At 31.0% G+C, this 25,477-nt stretch overlaps 1 protein-coding gene, 1 long non-coding RNA gene and 1 pseudogene across 3 annotated transcripts; 1 reads left to right on the top strand and 2 right to left on the bottom strand.

Moving 5' to 3' along the window:
* Window positions 1–958: 958 nt before the first annotated feature.
* On the bottom strand, window positions 959–6,629 carry LOC138943446 (uncharacterized; annotated as a pseudogene).
* A 2,608-nt stretch (window positions 6,630–9,237) lies between these two features.
* Window positions 9,238–11,205, bottom strand: LOC138943445 (uncharacterized). The gene is made up of 6 exons (XM_070314300.1): window positions 11,142–11,205; window positions 10,620–10,786; window positions 10,437–10,526; window positions 10,097–10,247; window positions 9,579–9,679; window positions 9,238–9,477 (listed from the first exon to the last, which is right to left on the bottom strand). The coding sequence occupies exons 2-6, from the start codon at window positions 10,773–10,775 to the stop codon at window positions 9,238–9,240; spliced, it is 738 nt and encodes a 245-aa protein (XP_070170401.1). The 5' UTR covers window positions 10,776–10,786; window positions 11,142–11,205.
* A 5,935-nt stretch (window positions 11,206–17,140) lies between these two features.
* LOC138943317 (uncharacterized) lies at window positions 17,141–19,426 on the top strand. 2 transcript variants are annotated; one of them, XR_011448454.1, is made up of 5 exons: window positions 17,141–17,281; window positions 17,448–17,505; window positions 18,028–18,215; window positions 18,305–18,464; window positions 18,747–19,426. It is a non-coding gene; the product is annotated as an uncharacterized lncRNA (long non-coding RNA). The 2 variants fall into 2 exon arrangements; XR_011448455.1 differs by lacking the exon at window positions 17,448–17,505 and having other exon boundaries at window positions 17,149–17,281.
* Window positions 19,427–25,477: the final 6,051 nt, after the last annotated feature.

Here is a 25,477-nt window from a genome sequence, read left to right as displayed (position 1 = left end):
AATTGGGTGATCATTTGTAGTTGGTATTTGATGTTGTATTACATGAGTCGCGGTTAATTTTTCTCCAGGAATATGAAATCGATCTTGACTGTTTGTTATTAATTTTATCACGTTTTCTTGTTCTTTTTTATTCAAGTGTTCTAATCGCAATAAATCTATAATTTGTGTAAATTTATCTTCCTTCATTTCTTCGGATATTATTAAACAATTATGCAGATCAGAAATGGCGATATTATTTTGTTGCTTCCTTTTAATTTTTGATTTACGTTTTTGCATGAATTTATCTACGATTTCTCGAGATTTATGCAATAACGCTGTTGAAATTTTCGAAGACGCTTTATTTTTACATTTGATATTTCGATTATTTTCAATATCTAAATTTTTAATATTTTATTTATATTTTTGTGCCTTTTCAAGAAGGTCTTTTATTGTGACATGAGAGGATTTTTTATTATTATCATTATTTTCCGATGTTAGTCCAATTCTTGGAAACTTAATATTCATTAAAGTATGAAAATTTCCCCTTTCTTCGGGATTAGATTGTGTCGAGTTGCGTAATGAGGTTTGGTAATTTCCCTCCTCGCAATCGACGGAGCTAGAATTTTCTGTCGAAGTTTGGAAACTTTCCTCCGAAATTCTAGAATTAATTTTTTCTGGAGAGGTTTGGTAACTTCCCCCTCCAATGGTTGGGTTATTAAGTTTTTCAGAAGAGGTTTGGTAATTTCCCTCCTCACAATTAACGGAGCTAGAATTTTCTGTCGAGGTTTGGAAACTTCCCTCCGAAATTCTAGAATTAATTTTTTCTGGAGAGGTTTGGTAACTTCCCTCTCCATGGGTTTTAGAATGATTTAAATTTTTATTTGAACTTGATTTAATTTTCCTCTCGTTTTTATTTTTCATTTTGTCTTTATTCGTATTTTTATTTTCATTTTTATTTTTCTTTTGATTTAATATTTCTTCATATGTCTTCATTTTCGTAATTAATTTTTTCAGTAACAGAAGATTCTTGGTCATTTTCATTTTCATTTTGGGTCTCTTCAAAAATAATATCATCATTGCCCTCATGATTGTCTCTTTTTATTTTAATGCTGGTTTCTTCGATGCTCACGAGTTTTCCTGGTGAATTTGGAAAATTCTCGCGATTATTACGTGTCTCGTTATTCAATTCATGGTTATCTAATAGTTCACCTAATGGTTTCAAGTGCAATGTTGGTACTCTGATTTCCACTTCTTCATCTAGTGTGTTTATAACATTCAAATAAGCTTTCCCGGAAACGTTTTCCACTATAGAGTATCTCCTAAATAAATTCCATGTTCTATTTTCAATTTGGGTATATATCCTATCTTTATGTCAGGATTTCCTACCCTTACATAAAATAATGACTCGAATCTTGGTGAAACTATTATGGTTTCCGGAGAGAAGAAGGGTACGTTAATTCCGGAGATATCCAGATGTCCTTCTGCATAATCGATTTTTGAAGAAGTTTGTTTAATGAAATCATTTCCTAATATTCCGGATTGTGGAATTGGAAAATCGCTGGATACGATGTGAAAGGATACAGGCGTTTCGAAAAGAATTAAAGTAATTTCTCCCAGGGTATAAACAGGATAATTATTTATACCGTTTAATTTTAAAATGTTTGCGAAACTTACTATAATATTTTTGAGTGGCCTTCACTTGGACACGGTGCAAATGGACACGTTACAAATGGACACGAGATTATGCACACGGTTCAATTGGACACAGTGCATTTGGACACAGTAATTTTGGATACAGTAGCTTTTGGACACATAAGAAAATACGCATCGTTTACTTGGACACCGCTCAATTGGACACTGTTCATTTGGACACCGTTCGTTTGGACACAGAAAGATGCGCACCGTTCATTTGGACACCGTTCGTTTGGACACCGTTATTTGCCCACCGTTCGTTTGGACACCGTTCATTTGCCCACCGTTCGTTTGGACACCGTTCATTTGCCCACTGTTCGTTTGGACACCGTTCATTTGCCCACAGTTCGTTTGGACACCGTTCATTTGTACACAGAAACATGCGCACTGTTTGTTTGAATATGTAACAGATGGAGAGAAATAAAAATCATTTTGGGAAAATATAATCAGTATTCTTATAACACTTTATACTGGTAAATCTATGTAAAATATGAAATCGTGAAAAGGAGATACATTTGAAGGTTATAATATCTGTCAAAATAAAATATATTCATACTTATATATCTCTGATACTGATGTCATTAATTTTACATTGCTTTTAGCACTTTGTTTAGTCTTTCGCATATTTGGATGTCATGCATGGATACAATGGGTTCCGCCCCCCCTGCGGGGGGGCTCCACTTCCGGAAGATATAACCTAACCCAAACCTATTTCTTATTTAAAACAAAAATTTGGTGTGGATTACGTCGTATAATTTAAATCAAATTTTGGTGTCCAAACGAACGGTGTCCAAACGAACGGTGGGCAAATGAACGGTGTCCAAACAAACGGTGGGCAAATGAACGGTGTCCAAACAAACAGTGGGCAAATGAACGGTGTCCAAACGAACGGTGGGCAAATGAACGGTGTCCAAACGAACGGTGGGCAAATAACGGTGTCCAAACGAACGGTGTCCAAATGAACGGTGCGCATCTTTCTGTGTCCAAACGAACGGTGTCCAAATGAACAGTGTCCAATTGAGCGGTGTCCAAGTAAACGATGCGTATTTTCTTATGTGTCCAAAAGCTACTGTATCCAAAATTACTGTGTCCAAATGCACTGTGTCCAATTGAACCGTGTGCAAAATCTCGTGTCCATTTGTAACGTGTCCATTTGCACCGTGTCCAATTATACTGTGTCCAAATGCACCACTCCCACTATTTTTAGGTACAAAATTTTCTTTAATTATGTTTGGTCCTGATCCTGTGTCCAGCATGAGGGTTATGTGAGTTATTTTGTCAAGATTGACCTGTACGGTCGGCACGCGACCATATTTAGTGAGGCTTACAGTCACGGGCCGTACATCTGGCTTCTGTTGGTCTATTTGACCTGCCGTGGAGCGGACGGGTGTGAAGTCCGCTCGGGCCCCTGTTGCACACCCGACGTCGAGGGCCCGTTATAGTTTCCCTGATCTTCCTCTTTTCGACGATTATTGCTCGCAAGTCTTAACTGACAATTTTCAAGTAGATGGCCCTCTTCTTTACAGTATCGACAAAATGGGTTATTTTTAGATACCGAATTTGAATTTGTTCTCGAGCGACAATCTTTGGTGACGTGTCCGATCCTGTCGCAATTCTGACAAATAACTCTTTGCTTATTTTCCAAATTACGTTCTTCATTTTGTTTTTTCCAGCAGTTATTAGCTAAGTGGCCAGGTTTGTCACACTACTGACAGATTAAGGATGTTTTATTAATTTGGTTATTATTATTATTTTGCCGACATGTTTTTGCATTATGTCCCGTTTTGGAACATAATTGGCAAATAATAGTTCTTTCTTGAACCACATTTACTGGTTGTCGCGATTGAGGATCGCGTAAACGGCATCTGTCAGCACCATGTCCTCGTTTTTTGCAAATTTGACATATTAAAATTTCAGTTCCCAATCCCGTTTTACTAAAATTTTGTAGATGAGGCTGTGCAAGTTTTCGGCAATTGTTTGCTATATGCCCGTCTTTAAAACAGATTTGACAAGTTTCCCGTCCCCGATTAATGGTTTGCGTCGTATTTTTTCCTGAGTCGGCTCTCTCTTCCCCTCGTAAATCTGTCATTGTCCGAAGCTCTCTTTCTATTCTTGAAGCATCGGTGATCGTATTTTGTACATCCAAATTTCTCGCATTTCTTTGTTCGATTTCGGGTTTTAATCCTCTTATAAAACATTTGCACATATCTTTTTCTAATGACGCTTTAATTTGTTGATCGGGTAAGGTGTTTCCGGGTCCCTTATGACCCTCCAAAATTTGCTTTCCGAGCATTTTAACTCGATTTGCATAAGTGATTATATCCTCTCCGTTTTTCTGATAGATGCAGCCTAGTTCCCCTTGTAATTGGTAAACATTTTTAGAGAGTCCGTAGACTTGTTTTAAATAAGACGTTAGTTCGGATACATTGTTGAAATTCTTATCTTGTATGGTTCGACGGGCCTCACCAACAATTCTAGTTCTTATTATTTTAGTGAATTGCGATTCAGCCTCTCCCGGTAACATGGATTTAGCTTCTTCGCATCCTTCAATAAAATAATTTAACAGAATATTGTTCCCATCAAAAAAGGGAACGGCTTCAACCGCGTATTTTAAGGTTGCAAACGGATTATTAGCCATTATTTCGGATTCGTCTAAATCACTTTCTAGGTTTTCAACAGTAATATTATCTAACGTGTTAACTTGTTTAGTAATAATAACGTCTTGGGAATCACCGGAATTTGGCTCGAGTGTTTCAGTGGTCTCGGATATTAAAGTTTTTCCTAAGGTTTCGTTTAAATCAAAATTAATTTGTCTACCGGTTGATTTAGAAGGTAATGTCGGTGTAGATGTATTGTATTTGGTTCGGATTTGGATTTAGATTTCGATTTATTTCCTTCTAGAGCGAGGTTATAAAGCCTTTCTATTTCGTCTTTATCGCTTCCTCCTCTAGTAATCCGACTCATTCCCGTCTTTAGAAATCGCACATAACGATCCCGGACGAGGCCCCAAAATTAATTATGTTACGTCCAGACTCAATGGAAGGAAGAGTCAGCGGGAGGGTGTAACCTACTTACCTCGAAACACACTCTCTCTCCTTTTCGAGACAAGTGTTTCCGAGTCGAACGAATCATACAGGGCCTTAGACAGGTCAACGACTGGAAGGGTCGCTCTACTCTATCGAAAGGCCGTTCGATCGGTAGTCCCTTTTTTGGTGAAGGGACTGAATCCTTATTACCCAGGATGGGACCCTGTGCGATTTCGGGTAACAGGAAGGAGGTCGGGTTAATAAGTTTCTCGAATTCTAAAATTTAACGTTACATTTATTAAAAAAAAAATATAAATGAATGATTTTTTAAAGGATTTAAAAATTAATAAAGAACATTTAGTTCAGTTTATGAAAACTTATATGTAAAATACATTATCTTAAATTCTAATGTGTAATTGTAAGAATTTGTGTGCGTGAGTGTAGGTAAAGGAAATTATGTTCTCGCGGGTGTTACAATAAATACGGACATCAACTGGAATTAAACGAGGAGAGTAGAATTTAAATTCCGGTTGGAGATTTACAATATAAAGTCAAATAGTTATAAATTATAGAGAGAAAAGGAAAAATTAAAAGGTAAGGGAAAAGGTGGGATGACTATTAAAGATCCCGGATTAGTATGGTAGAGGTGGAGAATAATGAAAAGAGGAAGTTGGGAGATAAAGTGGTAAGTTGTGTATTTTGTGTGTTCGTTTTTGCTTGTTATATATATTAATTAACCGATGCGTTCTTAAATCGAAGGAATGTTTATCTAAGTTAAATTTCTTATAGTCTATGGTATAATTAGGGTCCGCGCACGCCCGAGCCAATTCCTTTCTCAATTGTCGATTCCGACGGTTTCGTGACCCTTTGATCGTCGCGCACGAAGATTAATTTAATCTTTCCACTAAGGAAAGGGGGCCGTGATGAGTAATAATAATAAATAAAACAAAATCGAATGTAAAGAAATTCTTAATTCGTGAAACAATTCTTGGAAACTAAATTAACTGAATAATTCTAGATTTCAGATCCGGGTAAAGGTATATTTTTCTTTTTATATTTTTGTATGAAAATTTCCGGACAAACTGGGAGCAGAAAAGATGACAAATGTAATTAAAAGTCGGGCTGTAAAATACGGGTAACTGACTGATAGGAAGTCGAGAGTCGCACTATGAGATACAGGTAACTCGTGGTGACTAAGGAGAAGTCGAGAGTCGCACTATAAAATACAGGTAACTCGTGGTGACTAAGAAGAAGTCGAGAGTCACACTATAAAATACAGGTAACTCGTGGTGACTAAGGAAAAGTCGAGAGGGAGATTCGAGGTAATGTTTCGAGGGAAGAAGAATGAGGATTAAGAAAGAGACAGTTACACAAGAGACAATCAAGGTCTAAGAACGAAGTATCGAAACGAGAATTGATTAATCCAAGAATTATTTCAGAATACGAGACGTAAAATAGTAATAATAATAAAGGGGAGGATAGAAATTGAAATTGTTGAACCCACTTACTACTTGAAGATGCGTTGGTAATTGTAGTAGCTAATTAGCTGCGACTGTTGCTGCAGATCGGAATGGACTCGGGAGTGATGGCTCAGAAACTCGGCCCTGTCGTGTTGCTGGATGACCACGGTTGTTGGCACTTAGCATTAAGTCCTTCACTTTTATTTAAACTTGGTCTCTGTACAGTTCTGAGTCGCGAATATCTGGTCTCAGAGTTGATAACTAGTTATGTAGTGAATCGGTTTGAAGAGTGAAGACGGAATGAATTTTTGAGAGGCGCTTTTGCATATCTTCGACTCTTAGTGTCTCCTCACGTACCCTCTCCATTAAGCAGTCAGAATTTCTTTTTTAACAAATCAAATCCTTACTATCTACCCCTCTCATGAGTAGGAGGTGTTACCCTTCCAGAAGAAGGTCCAGAAGTTGCGCCCATTGGTGTAAACTTTTGTTTTTAGGAATTAACCCCAGCCTCTTGGAGAGTCTGTTAGGATCGACTAAGTTGACATTTATTATTCCTGTTGGAATTTATTTCAAACAGATATCATAAGAGGGTGGTCTGGCAGGCGAGCACGCGGTGTCAAGTATCGCGAGTTTTGCTTACGGATTCGGATTTCATCAGTAAACCGTCGTCCATGTTCCTCTCCTTATTCTTTTGTTCTAAACTCTTAAGCCCATCACGCGGCTTTAGAATTGAATGTTTCATCATCTGTCCGCGCGCACATGATCTGGGTGTCCAGCGTTCGAGGGTTTCTTATCTTTGATTAAAATTCTCAAATTTTGACATGGGCTTTATTTATTGATCCGTCTCATTGAAAAAAGAATTTTATAGTTCTGAAAGATTAGTCTCGCCTGCTAGACATTCCTTTGGTTTATTGTTTATGTCAAGTGCAAAGAGTTCCAGACCGTAAACGTTTAATATTACATGAAAGAAAAGAATCGTGGAGTCCACTGGACGTAACAATGTTGTACATAAATTTTCGACTAATCTCACTTACTGACACGTAACTAAGACGTTCCGAACGATCAAAACTTGCGTACATAGCGATCTCAGCACTGTGCGCCAAAAGGCGTATATTCTTAATTTCCTTGATGTTGTACATGAATTTTCGACTATTCTCACTTTCTGACACAGTAGTATACAAAAGGGTATGTTCTAGCGCAGATTTTTTCCTCTATCAAAATCAACTAAAAAACACCAAAATCATTCATAAAAGCAACAAAAAAAAAGAAGAACTTCTAAAATATTGAAAGAAACTAAGGGCATCCTTCGGACTAAATGTCCTACGGACTAAACCTTTCAGGTGCCTTTCAGGTGCTTGACCTGAATTAAGAGTGTTAAATTCTGAATCAAGACTAATTATAAATTAAGACCAATTATAATACAAGTCCAAGGACGCTAAGTCCAAGGGACGCTAAGTCCGAAGGATGCTTACGAAGTGATTAGATCCTTCTTATTTATCCATTGGTTATGTGTATTATCAAAGCCTAACCCTTACGGAAAAATACACTCAACTTTTGGGTGTTGACCATTAAAAAAACATCAAAAAAAACCTTCAAAGTTGGGTGTGATTTCGGACCATTGATTGAAGGTTAACCTTTAAATGATAGTTAATTGATGGTTAACCTTCAGTTAATGGTTAATCCTTAAAAATGACGGTAACCCTGAAAATAAGAATCCTCAAATGAAAGTAACACCCAAATGAGAGTAAACCCCATATTTGAATGTTCTCAATTTGCATTCGATAATATATGCAAAATCATCATCAGATGCGGGATTTATATACATATACTCTTATTAGGGTATTACTCTCATTTTCATTTCAGATTCCCTAAACAAAGTAGTAAATGAATGATAAAAAAAATCAACTCTGATTTCTTATTTTTAATTACATCTTTCAAAAATTCAACTTTTATTTCTCTAAATACGATGGAAAGTATAATTTATGAAACAAATCATATAATATCAAATAAAATATATCAAATAAAATAAGACGTAAAGTATTTTGTATACATTTAAAATAAAACTTGTATTTAAAATCTAATCTTGTATTTAATCTAATTTAAATAAAAGAAAAATAATCTTTTCGATTTTTTTTTAAAGCTTGCTGCAAGTTTTGTACTTATATATATATATATATATATATATATATATATATATTATAATAGGCATTGTATGTTGAATCAATCATATTAAGCTTTTTCTGAAGTCGAGACTTTTTTGAAGTTCCGTGCGACATTCTTACATTTATTAGTTACTGCAGTGTTGAATAACTGTTCCGCATTGTTCACATTTTTAAATGTGAGTAGTACATAATCTGTAAACAAATATATAAATTATTATTAAAATTTTATAAATTCATTTTAATTTTAATTTTAGTTTTCTTGCACACAAATACTTCTTGTTCGCAGTATACATATGTATTAATATTACAGTGTTAATACAAATTAAAAAGAATAGCAATTAATTGATTAAAAATGCGATAAATTAAAAAAAATCCTTATAATGTTTACCTTTTATTGCATTAAATTTATGATCTTGGTCCAAAGGTTTTTTTTTCCTCTCTATTGAACTTTCTATTGATTTTATGTTGTTCTTTTTTCCTGTTCTAGATGAACACGCAATCTCTTGTGTTGAAAACAAATGACCCATTAAATCGCAGGTCATTTTACCAATATCAGAAGTCCGAATTTTCCGCATAATACTTTCCGGAATATTGACTCCTCGACTAAGTGATATCATATTCTATATAACAGATGATAACAATAAAATATAGTGAAAACTCTCAAAGAATTAAAAATTGCAGATAAATTCTCATTTTCCATTATAAAAAAATATACGAAAATTTGCATACATTTTAATTTTGCACAAGATACGATCAATTTACAGCGAATATATAGTACATATACCTTGTCTACACAAGCATTATTCGCACTTTGCGGATTCTCTGCAGACGATGCCATATTTACTTTTACATCTGTTTCGACTTTCTGCAAAATACATAAACATACAGAATTTCAATTTGTACATACAAGATATTAATTTATAACAAGTAATACATATACCTCTCACTTACACAAGTCATATCATTGACAATTTGCAAACTTTTTGTAGGCGATGCAATATTAATTTTGACATCTGTATCAATCTTGACTTTCTGTAAAATATTTTCATTATTGCACAAAATTATTTCATTTTTATTAATTGACGTATCAATGGGAAGAACTTTCTCAACATTAACCTCATCATTTATTTTCTCATTATCTTTTTCTAATTGCTGCACCTGTAAAATGTATATTAGAAAATATAAAGACAAACATTTTCATAACTAATAAAATAAACTTTTAATAGATGTATAATTTATAATATAAGTGATATTCTTACCAAATCATCAGAACGGACAATCCTTACATTTTGGGTTAAATTTTCAATACTTTGTAATTTTTGTATCACCCGGTCTGCTACAGTTTCTATTTTTGTTATTTCTGTAATAAAATTTGTATTAATTTATAATAACAATTATATTTTGAATGTATAATGTTTATTTCGTTTCATCGTTTACTACTGTATTCATTAAATATTAGATAACCCGGGAAAAAATGGCCCATATATAATTATATATGAAATATGCTCATATATAAATATATACAAATATATATGATTATATATAATTATCATATGATGTATATATAGTTATATATAATCCTGTATGATGTAATATATTGTCATATATAACCGTATATGAGATTATATATATTTATATATAATTTTATACAATTATATATATATTTTATATATAATTATATATGAGTATATTTCATATATATTTATATATAATTATATATAATTATATATAATTATACATGGACTTTTTTTCCCGGGAATATTTATAGTTTTTATACTTTTTAATACTGAGTTCGCTATTAGACTTTCTTGCTGTTGCTGAGTACCATTCATATTGAACGTTTTTGTTTCTTCCTTTTTGTTCGATGGCTTGTAATTTTCATCGTCAGATGAAATTAATGTTTCGTCTTCATCCGAAGAAGTACACCACTAAAAATGAATGACATTGAAAAACAAAAAAATAGAATGAATATAATAAGCACATTGGATGCTTTGTTATTTTAATGCATTGATTCGTGAATCTATGTGATCAAGCGATGGTCGTATGTGACCATAAATTGCACAAATATCGCAAGTTTGCAGCATGCAGATAAAAGATAGTAAAAGACATTTACTTACATTTTTTATATAAGATGTTTGTTTTTTTAGATTAGGCAACATATTTTGTTGTATCAACGCTCCAGCTTTCATTTTAGATCGTTTGTTAATCTGTAAAGATCGAGAATATATAAAAATATGAATATACTAATATAAGTATACGAATGATTTATAATAACATTGACATTTAATCATTATATTTACTTTCAATTCAGTTTTTCGTTTTTTAGTACATTGGTTATATTCATCATCATCAGACTCATGGTCATCAGTAAATGATTTTTTCATCAATTTCTTTCTATCACCCTTACATGGATTTTTAATATTAAATTTCTGTATTTCTAATAACTGTCGATGCATATCTGTCCATTCTAGAAAAAATAATGTTCACCGAGTATCGATGTTATTATTGCAGTTACATGAGCAAATTTGGTTATATTGTAAATTTTCTAATAATAAGTAGGCCTCATCAAATATTCTTGAACGCGCTCACTCGCTCACTCACTCGTCCGCGTCGGCTTGCTTACTCGCATGCAGTGTGATATACTCGATTCATTAATGCGAACATCGGAGCCCTTATTAATTATAAGATTTTAGTTGCTATATAAGTAACTTTTATTTTACAGAGATTTTATAGATTAATTTCTATTTGGTAAAAATTTATATTTGATTATATAAATGTATGCATATGCATTATATAAATGTATGTATTGCATATATATATACCTCCAAATGCAAGAATTTTGATTACCGTCGTATTCCAATCTTTTTCTGTTAACGTTTTAATGATTTTTTTCATTTTCATCGCACTCTTAATGTCACAAGAGGGCCATGATATTTGAACAGAGTTTCCTTTATTTACTAGTTCTTGTAACATTTCATCGTTGTACTTTATTGTTAACCATTCTCTAAATCCCACAGCGATACTATTATTTTCATTGACGAATTCGACGAGCAAACAATCATTGTTATTCATTATATACAAATAACGATGAAATCTCAACTATATAAAGAACCGAGAAGAACTTCCAAAACAATTGCACGATGCCGACTACCGAAGTACCGAGTACTGCCGAGCAATGTTGTTAGATGGGCCCCTTTTTTGTGCACGTACGACAAATCCAGTATCAGTAAAATGCTTCGAGTAATAAAAAGTTATATATTTAAAATTAAAGTTTTTACAAATGAAAAATCAAAAACCATAAGAAAAAAAATAAAATTTTTACAAACGATAAAACAAAGGCTATAAGGAACTCTTTTTCACTCGATCGAAGCATTTTACTGATATCGGATTCGACGCATGTGCGCAAAAAAGGGGGCTCATGTAACAACACTGCTCGGCAATACTCGGTATCTCTCGATAGTTGGCATGAAATTATTTTGCAAGTTTTTGTCGGTTTTCTTTATGTTTAAGATTTCATTGTTATTTGTACATAATGAATAATGATGATTGTTTGCTTGTCGAGTTCGTCAATAAAAATTATAGTATCGCTGTGGAATTCAGGGAATGGTTAACAATAAAGTGCGACGACGAAATTTTACGTCAATATCATGGCCGTTTGTGTTGCTTTAATTTGTGTCCCGATCACGTGTTTGTTGGTGAATAGTGAAAACTGAAAACCGGATCGTTATTATAAAATATACAAACGCTAAAAGTGACAAACAAACAGGTGTATTAGCTACGCAATGAACAGTTATTGCAAGTTATAAGTTATTCCGCGTTTTTCATATTTACGAATTGTTATGAATAGTAGAGGACCATATAGAAAATATCTTCAAGATGCAAGAGAAGAAGTTCCAGCAACAACTATTCAATCTCGACGAAGGAACGAAATACAAGCTGAATTGATTTTCAATAATTAGGTATACTTATAAAAAATAATAGGATTATAAAATTATATATATAAAACAACCTCAACATGGATATTTATTTTATATATATAACATATAAGAAATGTTTTAATTTATATAACATATAAGAAATCTTTTTGTAAAATATAGCACAATATTTGCTAACAAATTATTTCAAAAGTCAATCAAAAAGTTTGTTTATCCGCATTTAGTTACTTTTTATGAAATGTTTTTATTCGGCTTTGTTTTTGTCTAAACAGTGTATATTTTCAACAAATTATGTAAGTATCTAATAATTTGACTATATATTTATTGCAGGAAGAAAATAATGCAGTAGAGAATATAATTGGCATGCACGATGAAGCGCTTCAACAGTTTGAAGAAATTAATGAGCATTCCTCAATAGATGAAAATAACAGTAGCGATGATGAAATCTATAACAACCAAGTTAATAATGCCAATGATGAAGAAAATATTTTTGATGATGCACATGGTGAAGATGGCAATAATGAAGAAGTAAGAATTGGATTACTCTCAGTATAAATTATGTTTACTATACTACTGCTAATTTTTTTGTGTTAGAAAAACCGAATTTTTGTACTTTGTGTTAATTTTAACATTTCCTTTAAAGCAATTAATGTATGAAATTATATGATATTATATTATGATATACTTTTAATTTAAACTACATGTGTTTTTATGTATGAAATATTTCATATATTTTATTAAAATTTCATATAACATCTCTAATTACATTTTGCTAATCAGAATGGAATTTTGTAGATAATTTTAGAAAACAATTTCTTTGCAGATGAGGCAACCGATTTATGAAAACTGTCCATTAACCCAAGATGAAAGTGATCTCCTTATCATGAGCTTTATAATCCGTCATGGCTTAACAGATCTAGCATTTGATGATCTTCTAAATTTAATAAATTGTCATCTTCCAATTACACTAAATTTTTCTCGGCACTTATTCTTAAAAAAATTTCCGAAAACCGCAAACATGAAAACAATTTTCTATTGTCCGGAATGTTTTGTGGAATTAAATTTTGAACAAATGACTCATATTAATTGTACGTCTTGTAATACATGGTATATGAGAATTGATTTAGTACGTGGTGGGCATTATTTTGTACATTTACCGTTAAAAGATCAATTACGTAATTTATTATCAGGACCGCTTTTTTATAAATTGCAAAGAAGTTGTGCAGAACAGTCTAGTATACTTTCAGATATAACTAGTGGGGAATCATATCGAAGACTGCGTAGAAATGGAGTTATTAGAGATTATGATATAACTCTTCAGTGGAATTCTGACGGAGTGGATACTTTCAAATCTTCAAAAGTATCCATGTGTCCAATCCAAGTGGCAATCAATGAATTACCGTATTGTCTACGTAAAGAAAACATCTTACTTTCAAGTATCTGGTGTTCAGCAAAAAAACCCGTAATGGATTTATTTTTGAAACCGTTCGTAGATGACTTAAAAGATTTACATGAAAATGGTTTTCATTGTTTGCCCCCTGGTTTAGATGCACCTGTTCATGTTAGAGTACATACAATTGTTGCATCTGTTGATTCAGTTGCACAATGTGCACTTCAGAATGTACATCAATTTAATGGTAAATTTGGCTGTTCATTTTGCCTATGTCCAGGTGATAGAGTGAAAGTAGGAAATGGTTACGCTCGTGTATATTTGGAAAAAGGTAAAGCAAGAACAAAGAATCAACATTTAAAAGATTCTCAAAAAGCGGTTAGAAAAAAAAGGTTGTTCGTGGTGTAAAAGGCATGTCTCATTTAATGTTTGTACCTGGTTTTGATATTATACAATCATTTCCTCCGGAATATATGCATTCCATACTTCTAGGTGTGGTAAAATCCTTTATCATCGTTTGGTTTACGAATTGTCATAATCCTTCGTATATTGGTACAAAAAAGGATATTTTTGACAAAAAATTAACTTCAATCCGATCACCAAGTGAAATAACACGGACACCAAGATCAATCAATGATATTAAAGTTTGGAAAGCTTCCGAATTAAAAAATTTCCTTCTTTATTATTCTATGCCATGTTTAAAAAATGTACTTTCAAAACCTTACTATAAACATTGGTCGCTTCTAGTTTTTGCAATATATAAGTTTTTATGCGAAAAAATAACAAACGAAGATTATGTACAAGCTGAAAGAGCACTTCAAATATTTGTTGAACGAATTCCCTTACTATATGGTGCAGAATGTATGAAATATAATGTTCATCTATTACTACATATACCAAAATCAATTAAATATTTTGGTGCTTTATGGGCTTGGTCAGCATTTCCTTATGAGAGTTATAATTATGTATTGAGGAAAATGTTACACAGTTCACAATTTGTTTTGAAACAGATTTGTAAATCTTATTTAAGATTGCAAAACATAAAATATAACGACACATTTAATAAAAGAAATTGCAATCAAGAAGGGAAAAAATTATTTAATCATATGTTAGGTCATAATAAAAGTAAATACGGTCAAGCGCGAAATGCTAATAATGATATTGTGAAAATTATCCCAGTCAGCCAGGTCTGTTCTAACAGATATTGCCAAGCGCTTGCTACAAATTATTGTCAGCAAAAAGGCTACAAATTTGGTACAAGAGTTGTTATTACCGATTAAGCTGGCAGATTGCCGGCAAGAATCAAGCAAAGCTTGCTAACATAACTACACAGCAAATTGGCGGCAGAAACCGAGCAAAGCTTGCTGACATGACTGACATCAGATTGTCGGCAAAAACTGAGCAGGATCTGGAATGCGCAATCTGATGGCAAATTGGCAGCAAAAACCGAACAAAATCTGCAGCTTATTAAGTATTATAAAATAGTTCAGTCGCTTATCGCTATGCGGCGCGTTATTCATTATCTATACCCGTATTCAAATTCTTGTCATGAGTGTATATAAAGCCTACAAAATGCTAATAATATTATAATATATATATTTCTATCAATTCAATTTTTGACATAATTCTTATACAGGAAATTCAGATATTGAATTGATTTTTGGTAAATCGGACAGATAATTGTTCGATTTTCACTTATTCAAACAATTTCTGTCCAAAAAGATCTTTAATTTTATAAATTAAGTTATTTGAATTTACCTATATGTTTTAACATATTAATATATGATTTTATATAATGTCTAATTATCTAATGGTCATTTTATGACCAAAACTTATCATCATTTTGTTACTTAGGGTTAAGGCTTTAAATCTATTTAAATATATACTTTTATATGAATGGCCAAAAGCTGCAGAATTTGTTCGGTTTTTGCTGACAATCTGCTATCATATTGTCTTGCGCAGATCTTGGTCGATTTTTGCCATCAATTTGACGTCAAATCATGTCAAGCTTTGCTCGGTTTTTGCCATCAATTTGCTGTCAGGTTATGTCAACAAGCTTTGTCACCAAAACACAAGCTTAATGCGGACACGGAAGGCACTGGATTTGTTACCAAGTTTTGAGCGAATTTGATGCCAATTTGGCAACAATTTGTTATCAAATTGCTTACTGGGATTGGTACTGGAAAAAACATACTCTTAAATTTAGTTGAAAAAATTTCCATACAAGCTTTGATTAACGAAAGGATTGAGAACAATAATGGGAAATCGTATCAGCGATTCATATACAATGGTATCACTTATCATAGCAATTCTTACAACAGAATGTATAAACGGAATAATAGTATAATACAAACAGAATTAGGTGAATTAATGACGATTAAATCAATTATTTCAGTTATTTTAGAAACTGGTACTACTGCATTTGTAGTTGTTGGTAATTCGATTGAAATATTAGAAGATATAATATTATGCTCGCATTATAATATCTCATCAGCTAGTTATTGTTATGCTGTGGAAATAACAAATAATATTTTAACCTGTAAACCAGAACAGATTACTAATAAATGTATTCTCTTACCTGGCGATAATGATACAACAAATTATATAATGCCCTTGGTAAATAATAAAGAAACTGATTGATTCAATCACCATGTATGTTTTATGTTATATTTTTTATGTTTATATTATATATATATGTATGCTTATATTGTAATGTTTATATTATTTAAAAATATTGCACAAAGCTATTATTTAAAAAAAGTGTGAAATTTACAAAATATGTATAAAATATACATAATAAATAACATGAATTCGTCAGTAGAAGCAACTAATTCTGTATTTATTATTTGTTCAAAAATTACCCTCAATTCATATAATAATAATATTATAATCCTTCCGAAATATAATATAATTAATTATAATTAATATAATTATATTTACAATTAGTATTTACAAATTAATAACATTCAAATCTCAATTTTAATTATGGGTATGTTAAAAATTAATATAAATATTTATTAAAAATTATTAAATGAATTTAAAGTTATTACTTGTTAGGTTTTAGTTTTATTTTGTATTATATATTATTACAATTATTGTATTAGTCAATTATGTGCAATTATATATACATCAGCTACTAATCGATATTCGATATCAATGACGGCCGTCAATCGATACTTAAAGAAAATTAACACAATGGGTGTTTTCCAACAAGGCAGATGAAACAATGTTAATACACAGTATCACACGATTGGCTATCAAATGGAATTTTAAATTTCTTCATTTGACAGCCACTCATGTGATATTGTGTACACTATGTGTCATCTCCCAGTGAGCATTATTGAGAGGATGAGCTCTTTAAGAGGACTTTTTAAAGACTTAATTAAATTTTCTTAGAAATGATATCAGTAAGTTATCTTTTTTAAGATATCTTTCAGAAGAGCTCTTTATGATATCTCTTCATAGATATCTCTAAAATCTCTAGCAAGCGTGCTATTTTAGATATTTTACGAACGCTGCACACATGCGCAAGAAATGTACGTGTGAACTAGAGACCCCGTGTCTAGTGTGAACTGCGTGCCACTGCGTGCTTTGGATTTCAGAAAGATAGCATTTCTTCAATATTAACGTTTTTAAGGTAATCTTTTTTTCTTAAATTATAAATATTATTAAATATGTATTTGAGTATAAAATAGATTAATATTTTCATATATATTTTTGTTATGTCTATATCCAATCTAAGAAGTTAGGTTATATCTTCAAAAAGCACATGTTTCAAAATTATAAATTTTTTTTATTCATAGTCTGGGCATTTTAAACCCTGTTTTAACATCAGAATCGGATAGGATTTATCAGGTCATAGTGAGTACCTATAGCCTAAGAGTAATTTATTTTAAAATTTTAAGCGTTTATATTTTTGTGATACATATTGCAAATCATAATGTACATATCAAGGATAAAGTGGTACAATGTGTATTTCAATAAGAAAAATAAAATAATTTTGGCATTTTATTATATTTATTCTATATTGCAATTTCTATATTGCTCTGCTTACCAGAGAAGTTTTATATTTGCAAGAAACACGCATATTGCAATCATAAAAATTCTTTTTTATTGTAGTCTATATATATATTTAAAATGTATTTAGTGTTTTTTTTTTTCAATAAATTTTTGTGTTAGACAACTTTTCTTTATATTTTTTACTTTTGAAAATATATAAATAGATTTATTTTATTATTTCTTTGTGCATATTAGTTGATTCTCTCTCTCTCTCTCTCTCTCTCTCTCTCTCTCTCTATATATATATATATATATATATATATATATATATATATATAATTAATATGCATATGTATTAAATATTATAAATTTTGTTAAATATAGATGGTTGTCGCGATGACATTCAAAAGATTATACGATTGTTAATTACGATCCAACAATTATTATTAGATGAACACCCACATTCTTCACAAAAAAATACTACAAATTTAAACTTACCAATTGGAACACCAGAAGCACTAGAGAAATTTAACAAATTATTAATACAAGACTCCGTATCTTTGTTGCAATATGTAAGTACACTTTATCTAATATGTAAGTACAATTAAATTTAAAAAACAAATGTATATATGTATAATAATAAAATTACATGTTTTTACAGAAAAAATTAATTAAAACTGTAGGAGGGAAAGATGCAGAACAACATGTAAGAAACGCACTGAAACTTACTTTAACTGATCATTTGGCGTACAAACTTTCATGGACAGGACAGAAAAAAACTGTTGAAACGAGATGTATGAAATTTGTTGACGTCATTATCGGTATTTATGTTTTCTTATATTTTATTTTAATATATCAGAATTAATAATATATTAATATTATTTAATTAAAAAGCATTACTCACGCGCGCGCGCACATATGTAATGCTATTTTTTTATTTTGTTATTATGTTTTTATGAAAATAAAAATTCATCATTAATAGCAAGAAAATATATTTATACTGAAAATATATAATAAATGTATAACAAAATTTATAATTTATAATTTTAATAATTTTATTTTAATCACTTTATCATTTAATTTTTGTAACAAAATTTTTTCAGAAGTAATCATCGATATTAGAGAAAAAATTTCTTCGCATTCTGTCCAAAACGTAATAAAAAATTGGCTTCAGCATGCTGGAGATAGGATTAATCAAAACTCCAAGAGACACGCCAGTGAAAAGAAGAAATAGAAGAAGAAAAAAGTTTCAAAAATATTTAAAAAAGATTTTTTCTAAGGCGAAAAAACGTATTCTGTGTGATATTAATTATTATTTTCCTTTATTATTTGATTGAAGGCTGCTCAATTTAATATATTGTTTTTCACAAATATTTATGTAAATGCGTACATTATTGTTTAACGTCAAGCAGCATGTTTGCATACTCAAATTTAGTTTTTGTAATAACGATTTATTTCGTTTACTTTACATTTTTTCATAAAGATATACTTACATTTTTCTTATAAAGATAAAATTGAATTTTTTTTAGCAATACTAAAGTATATATATGGTATATGTATATGCTTATATTTGTTTTTCTTTCATGCAATATTATAAATGTTTTTCATTTTAAATAGAATAAAGCATTTCATTGTTAATAATAATCTATGTGCAATTATATGGCAAATTTTTTATTTTATTATCAAATTGATTGTATTATAAAAAGTTATTTTTATTATACAAAAATAATTTAGCAAATGTTGTATTTTGCAAAGTTCTAATAAAATGTTATTAAAAAATGTATACTAAGAGTTATATTTTTCTTTAAATAAAAAAATGTAAAGGGCGTTTTTTAATTCATCGATTGATTAATCCCATGATGCACAAATGTAGCAAATCCAGGACTTTGCTGTCCTTGCGCATCATGAAATTGATCAATCGATGAATTAAAAAACTCGTCCAAAAATATGATACTACAAATAGAACGGTTCTTAACGGTGACATTTTTTTGATATTTAAAAGAAGTCAGATTGTGGAATTCTTTTAGATGTCAATTATATGATGTCTTTCCTTCCTCTAAAATCGACGCATTGGAGGACTTATTGATATCATAATATTATCATTTTGATGGTGTTTTCGGAAGTCCGACTCTTAAACTTGAGTACTTTATGAATTTCTTTTGATAACATATTGCTCACTGGGCTGTCTACCTTGCTGGAAAATACCTAAACGACACCCAACGATGAGGGAATTATCATAACACTGATCAAATCGACACTAAACATTGAAGGTTAACACCAAACAACACCCTACGATGAGGGTCAACCTTTAATCTATACTCATCATTGAAAGTTAAACCACAATTTATATCATACTTTGATGGTTAACACTCAATCTACACTTAAATTTAAATGTTAACCTTCAACTTTGATGACAAACACTCAACTTATTCACAAATTTGAGTGTTAACACTCAAATTTGATTGTTAACCATCAAAGTTTAGTGTATTTTTCCGTAAGGGCTAAACTTATGTGCACGTTAAAATCAAAGAATAATTATTTAATTGATTATAGAATGTTACAAGAATGCCTTAATCAATGAATAATCTTAAAAGACATAAAAAAAGTAATATCATTTAGACAAAAAGCTTGGTTGAAACCTTACATTGACTTAAACACAAAACTTAGACAAGAAGCTAAAAATGGATTTGAAAAGGACTTTTTTAAACTCATGAATAATTCAGTATATGGAAAACAAATGGAACAGGTAAGAAACAGATGTCAAGTGGATTTGTTTTATTCATATACAAATTTTGCAAGATGTAAAAATTATGAAGATAGGCAAATAATAGATGATAAAGTTCTCGTGTATCGGAAAAAGAAGGAAATAACATTAAATAAACCCATATATGGTGGGTTTGTTGTTTTAGAGTTATCAAAGTTATTGATGTATAAGTTTTATTATAATTTTTTGAAGAAAAAGTATAATGATAAAGCTAGATTGTTAGGAACTGATACTGATTCATTTATTATTTATGTGGAAACAGATGATCTTTACTTGGATATAAAAAAATTTATACAATACTTTGATACGAGTGATTATAAAATTGATTGGATGCCACAAGTAAATAAAAAAGTAATCGGTTTATTTAAAGATGAATATCTCGGAATACCCTTAAGAGAATGGGTTGGATTAAGATCAAAAATGTATGCTTTTAGATATGACGAAACTGAAACAAAGTTTTGTAAAAATACTAAAAAGTTTATAACAAAAATAAAAGAGAAAAAAGTATGTAAAGGAATAAAAAGATCAAATATAAAAAAAATGAAATTTGATATGTACAAAAACTGTTTGTTTGAAGGTAAAAGTACAACTGAAACTGTATACAATATTACATCAAAAGAGTTGAAACTTTACACTATTAAAACAAATAAAATAGCATTATCAGCATACGACGATAAAGTATATTTAAATAATAATATAGAAACGTCTCCTTTTGGTTATGAGAATACCAGGTAAAACCTGAAAGAACTTCTGAAAGAACGTCTGACAGACTAAGTCCGAAGGACGCTTAGTCCATAGGGTGCACTTCATGTAAGTCAATCATTACGCTCACATTTTTTAAGGACTTGACCTGAGTTAAGTTCAGACCTTCTCCTTCGAAAGTAAGTTTTAATTTATCAAATAGACCTATGTTATCTTCAAAACAAAAATACATTACATTCACAGGTTTAATATAAGCAGGTAATTTATTTACAACAAATCTAAATATTGGTCCTTCCACAAAATTTGAATATACACACATATCAATGATGTCCTTTGGACTTAGCGTCCCTTGGACTAAACGTCCTTCGGACTTAGCGTCCTTCGGACTTAGTCTTTCAGACGCATCCTTTAGATTTAGTCTTTCAGATGCTTGACCTGAACTAAGAGTGACTCCCTTCTGGTTTTCACCTTTGAATACAATTTCTTTACCCGACTCAATAATCGGACTTAGTCTTTCAGACTCATCCTTCGGACTAAGCGTCCCCTGTACTAAGCATTCTTCAGACTTAGCGTCCTTCGGTCTTAGCGTCCTTGGACTTAGTCTTTCAGACGTTCTTTCAGACGCATCCTTCAGATTTAGTCTTTCAAATACCTTTTCGGCGCCTTTAAGGTGCCCTTCAGACACCCCTTTAACGCTTAGACTTTCTGATGTGTTATCATATCCAGGAATATATATATCTACCAACCCTATTTCACCAAACTTTATGTGTTTAAGTTTATCAAAACTAAAAGATACACCATCTTTTAAATTTCCTTTCAGTTTGTACAGCATTTATTAGTAATTAATTTAATTAATTAAAAATATTGAACTATCATTCTAACCATATCATAAGCTATAGTCTTTTGGTTTACAAATACTACATAACAATTTAATCCCTTGAAAGATTTGGAAGAATCAGCAATTAAAATTTTTGGTAATTTCTCCACAGTGGAAATACTCTTTGGTTTATTCCTCAAATCAATATTAAAAAAGCAATTATATTTTATAAAATTGTCAACCGTGTGAAACTGAGAAATCCCAGACAGCACAAGGATGTCCTTAGGACGTCCAAAGGGCATCCAGGACATACATGTAGGATATCCTCAGGATATCCCATTGTAATCCTCAGATCTCCTCTGGATGTCCTGAGGAAGAGTAAATGATAGCCGTATATTAACCTCTGGAGAATCCGGGGAGATCCTGTGGAACATCCTAAGGATTTTTATAGGATATGTTAGGGATATTTTTCGTATATTTCAAGGAGCAAATTTTAAAATTTAAATATAAATTAAAATTATGTTTTGTTATTTACTGCCAATATTAAAAATCTAATATTAAAAATAGTTCATCGTTCTTTAATATTTGAGGCTTTCGTGCTGTACATGAATATTTTAGGTTTGGATCCCGGGTTTGAGTTGTGTAATATTTTCTAAACAATCCAATATCTGAATTCCCTATGTTGGGATTGCATCAGAAATTGAACTGATAGAAAATAATTACATTTGTAATTTCCTGTCAGTTGCTCTTTGCAAGCTTTATATAATTCTCATGACCAAATCTCAAATACGAGTTCGCGTGTCGCATAGCGGTAAACAAACGAACTAGCGGTTGAATACTATTGTTTGTAAAGTTTTTAGAATGTTGCGAACAGTAACATTTCTCATGAAATATTAAATAAATAATAATTTTGGATATCTGAAAATGTGCGCATCAATTCAATTATTAATATTAAACAAAATTAACGTTAACAATTAATTGCACATGTATATGTCCTCTGGAAATCCAAAAGACATCCAATATAATAGATAGGGCAGATATATCCTACGGACATCCAGGGGTTATCCAGTGGACATTTATAGGACATTAATACTTATTATAATACTTAAGATTTCTAAATTATATAAAATAGCCGACACAACTAAAAATAATTATGTATGCATATTAAACTTTTATAAATATATTTATAATAATATCTTAAAACATCCTACAAATGTCCTGAACCGTCCTGGACATATTCAGGATGATCCTGAGGATGTTTTGTGCTGTCTGGGATCATTCTATCAGGACCATATAATGCTTCATCGTATTCTGAACTTGAACGATATAACTCATAATAATCTCCTTTTTCAATTTCATAATTTTGAGGTTCGGAAGGATGTCTTTCTTCTCCATACAATATTTGAATATTTTTAATATTAGCATGATCCCAATTTGTTGGATTCTCATTTTGGTCGTACAGAAATTTATCTTTTATAAAGAAAACAAATGCCCAGTTTGGTTCCTGAGTAAAAACAAAATCATTTAAGGGCATACGTAAAGTATTTAAATCTGGTAATCCTTGATATTCTACATACTGAAAGCATTTATATGTAAACCCATATTTACCAGCTAAACTAAAATGTTTCAATTCGTCTATCAAGTTTGTCGTTGTAATTTCATCATATTCAATATACCAAACTTTTAAACGATAACTTTCTAAATTAATTTTTCCGCGAGGTGGGGCTATTTCGGCGTCACTAAATGTAAACAATGAGTCACTCAAATCTTTTAAAGTCATTACAATGTGTATGTCTACACCAAATATAGGCCCACTTATATCATCAAAGAAACTAGGAATTAAATCTCCCATATCAATTGTAGGATAAAACAAACCATCACCCTTAATCAAACCATATTTTTTCTCAGCGATAAAACCACTTGCTTGACCACTTCCTTCACCTTCGTTTGAAATATTAGCGCGCTTTTTCAATGTACTAACATGACCAACGTTATAATTATTATCCAACTCAGTATTGAACATTGAAACTTTAATCAAACTCCACATGTACGCAAAATAATTGTTAACTAAAAAGCTAGTTGTACCTTCAGGATAAGCACTTCCATCTTCCTTTGTAACTCGCATTTTTGGTAAATTTCTTGTTTTGTTTGGCATAAAACCATGTTTATCATTAAATTTTATATGAAAATCATATTCCTTGCCATGCCTTTTAATTTCAGGATAAATATACTTGTATTGTAATTTCACAATTTTATCTTGATATTTTTCAAACAAAAGATCTTGAAGTGAACTATGTTTTGATGCCATTTATAAGATTTATTTTTTGAGAGCTTTTATATACTATGATTTCTTTGAATCACATTTGTAACAATTTGCTATTAAAATATATGTTATATTTTACCCAGACAGCACAAGGATGTCCTTAGGACGTCCAAAGGGCATCCAGGACATATATGTAGGATATCCTCAGAATATCCCATTGTAATCCTCAGATCTCCTCTGGATGTCCTGAGGAAGAGTAAATGATAGCCGTATATTAACCTCTGGAGAATCCAGGGAGATCCTGTGGAACATCTTAAGGATTTTTATAGGGTATGTTAGGGATATTTTTCGTATGTTTCAAGGAGCAAATTTTAAAATTTAAATATAAATTAAAATTATGTTTTGTTATTTACTGCCAATATTAAAAATCTAATATTAAAAATAGTTCACCGTTCTTTAATATTTGAGGCTTTCGTGCTGTACATGAATATTTTAGGTTTGGCTCCTGGATTTGAGTTGTGTAATATTGTCTAAACAATCCAATATCTGAATTCCCTATGTTGGGATTGCATCAGAAATTGAACTGATAGAAAATAATTACATTTGTAATTTCCTGTCAGTTGCTCTTTGCAAGCTTTATATAATTCTCATGACCAAATCTCAAATACGAGTTCGCATGTCGCATAGCGGTAAACAAACGAACTAGCGGTTGAATACTATTGTTTGTGAAGTTTTTGGAATGTTGCGAACAGTAACATTTCTCATGAAATATTAAATAAATAATAATTTTGGATATATGAAAATGTGCGCATCAAATTCAATTATTAATATTAAACGAAATTAACGTTAACAATTAATTGCACATGTATATATCCTCTGGAAATCCAAAAGACATCCAATATAATAGACAAGGCAGATATATCCTACGGACATCCAGGGGTTATCCAGTGGACATTTATAGGACATTAATACTTATTATAATACTTAAGATTTCTAAATTATATTAAATAGTCGACACAACTAAAAATAATTATGTATGCATATTAAATTTTTATAAATATTTTTATAATAATATCTTAAAACATCCTACAAATGTCCTGAACCGTCCTGGACATATTCAGGATGATCCTGAGGATGTTTTGTGCTGTCTGGGTATGTATGTAATCTTCATTTACATTTTTATTTTCTTTATGCTCACGCATTGATTTTGTTTTTGTCTTACACTTTAGGTAATATATCAATGTCATTTACTTTTAAAAAGGCTTAATCCAAGGGATGATTAGTCCAA

This window comes from Polyergus mexicanus, unplaced genomic scaffold (genome assembly GCF_030449975.1).
Source record: "Polyergus mexicanus isolate NDT 795.1 unplaced genomic scaffold, iyPolMexi1.0 SCAF_26, whole genome shotgun sequence".
In the NCBI taxonomy this organism is placed as follows: domain Eukaryota; kingdom Metazoa; phylum Arthropoda; class Insecta; order Hymenoptera; family Formicidae; genus Polyergus; species Polyergus mexicanus.
This window is presented reverse-complemented; position numbering and strand designations above follow the sequence as displayed.

Bases quoted from the DNA above. Each gene is read 5' to 3' on its own strand.
- LOC138943445 (XM_070314300.1), bottom strand. From the start codon at position 10,775: ATGCATCGACAGTTATTAGAAATACAGAAATTTAATATTAAAAATCCA. The intron at 9,680-10,096 runs GTATAAAAACTA...ATTTTATTACAG, and splicing joins AGCGAACTCAGTATTAAAAA to AAATAACAAAAATAGAAACT. The intron at 9,478-9,578 runs GTAAGAATATCA...TACATTTTACAG, and splicing joins TTGTCCGTTCTGATGATTTG to GTGCAGCAATTAGAAAAAGA.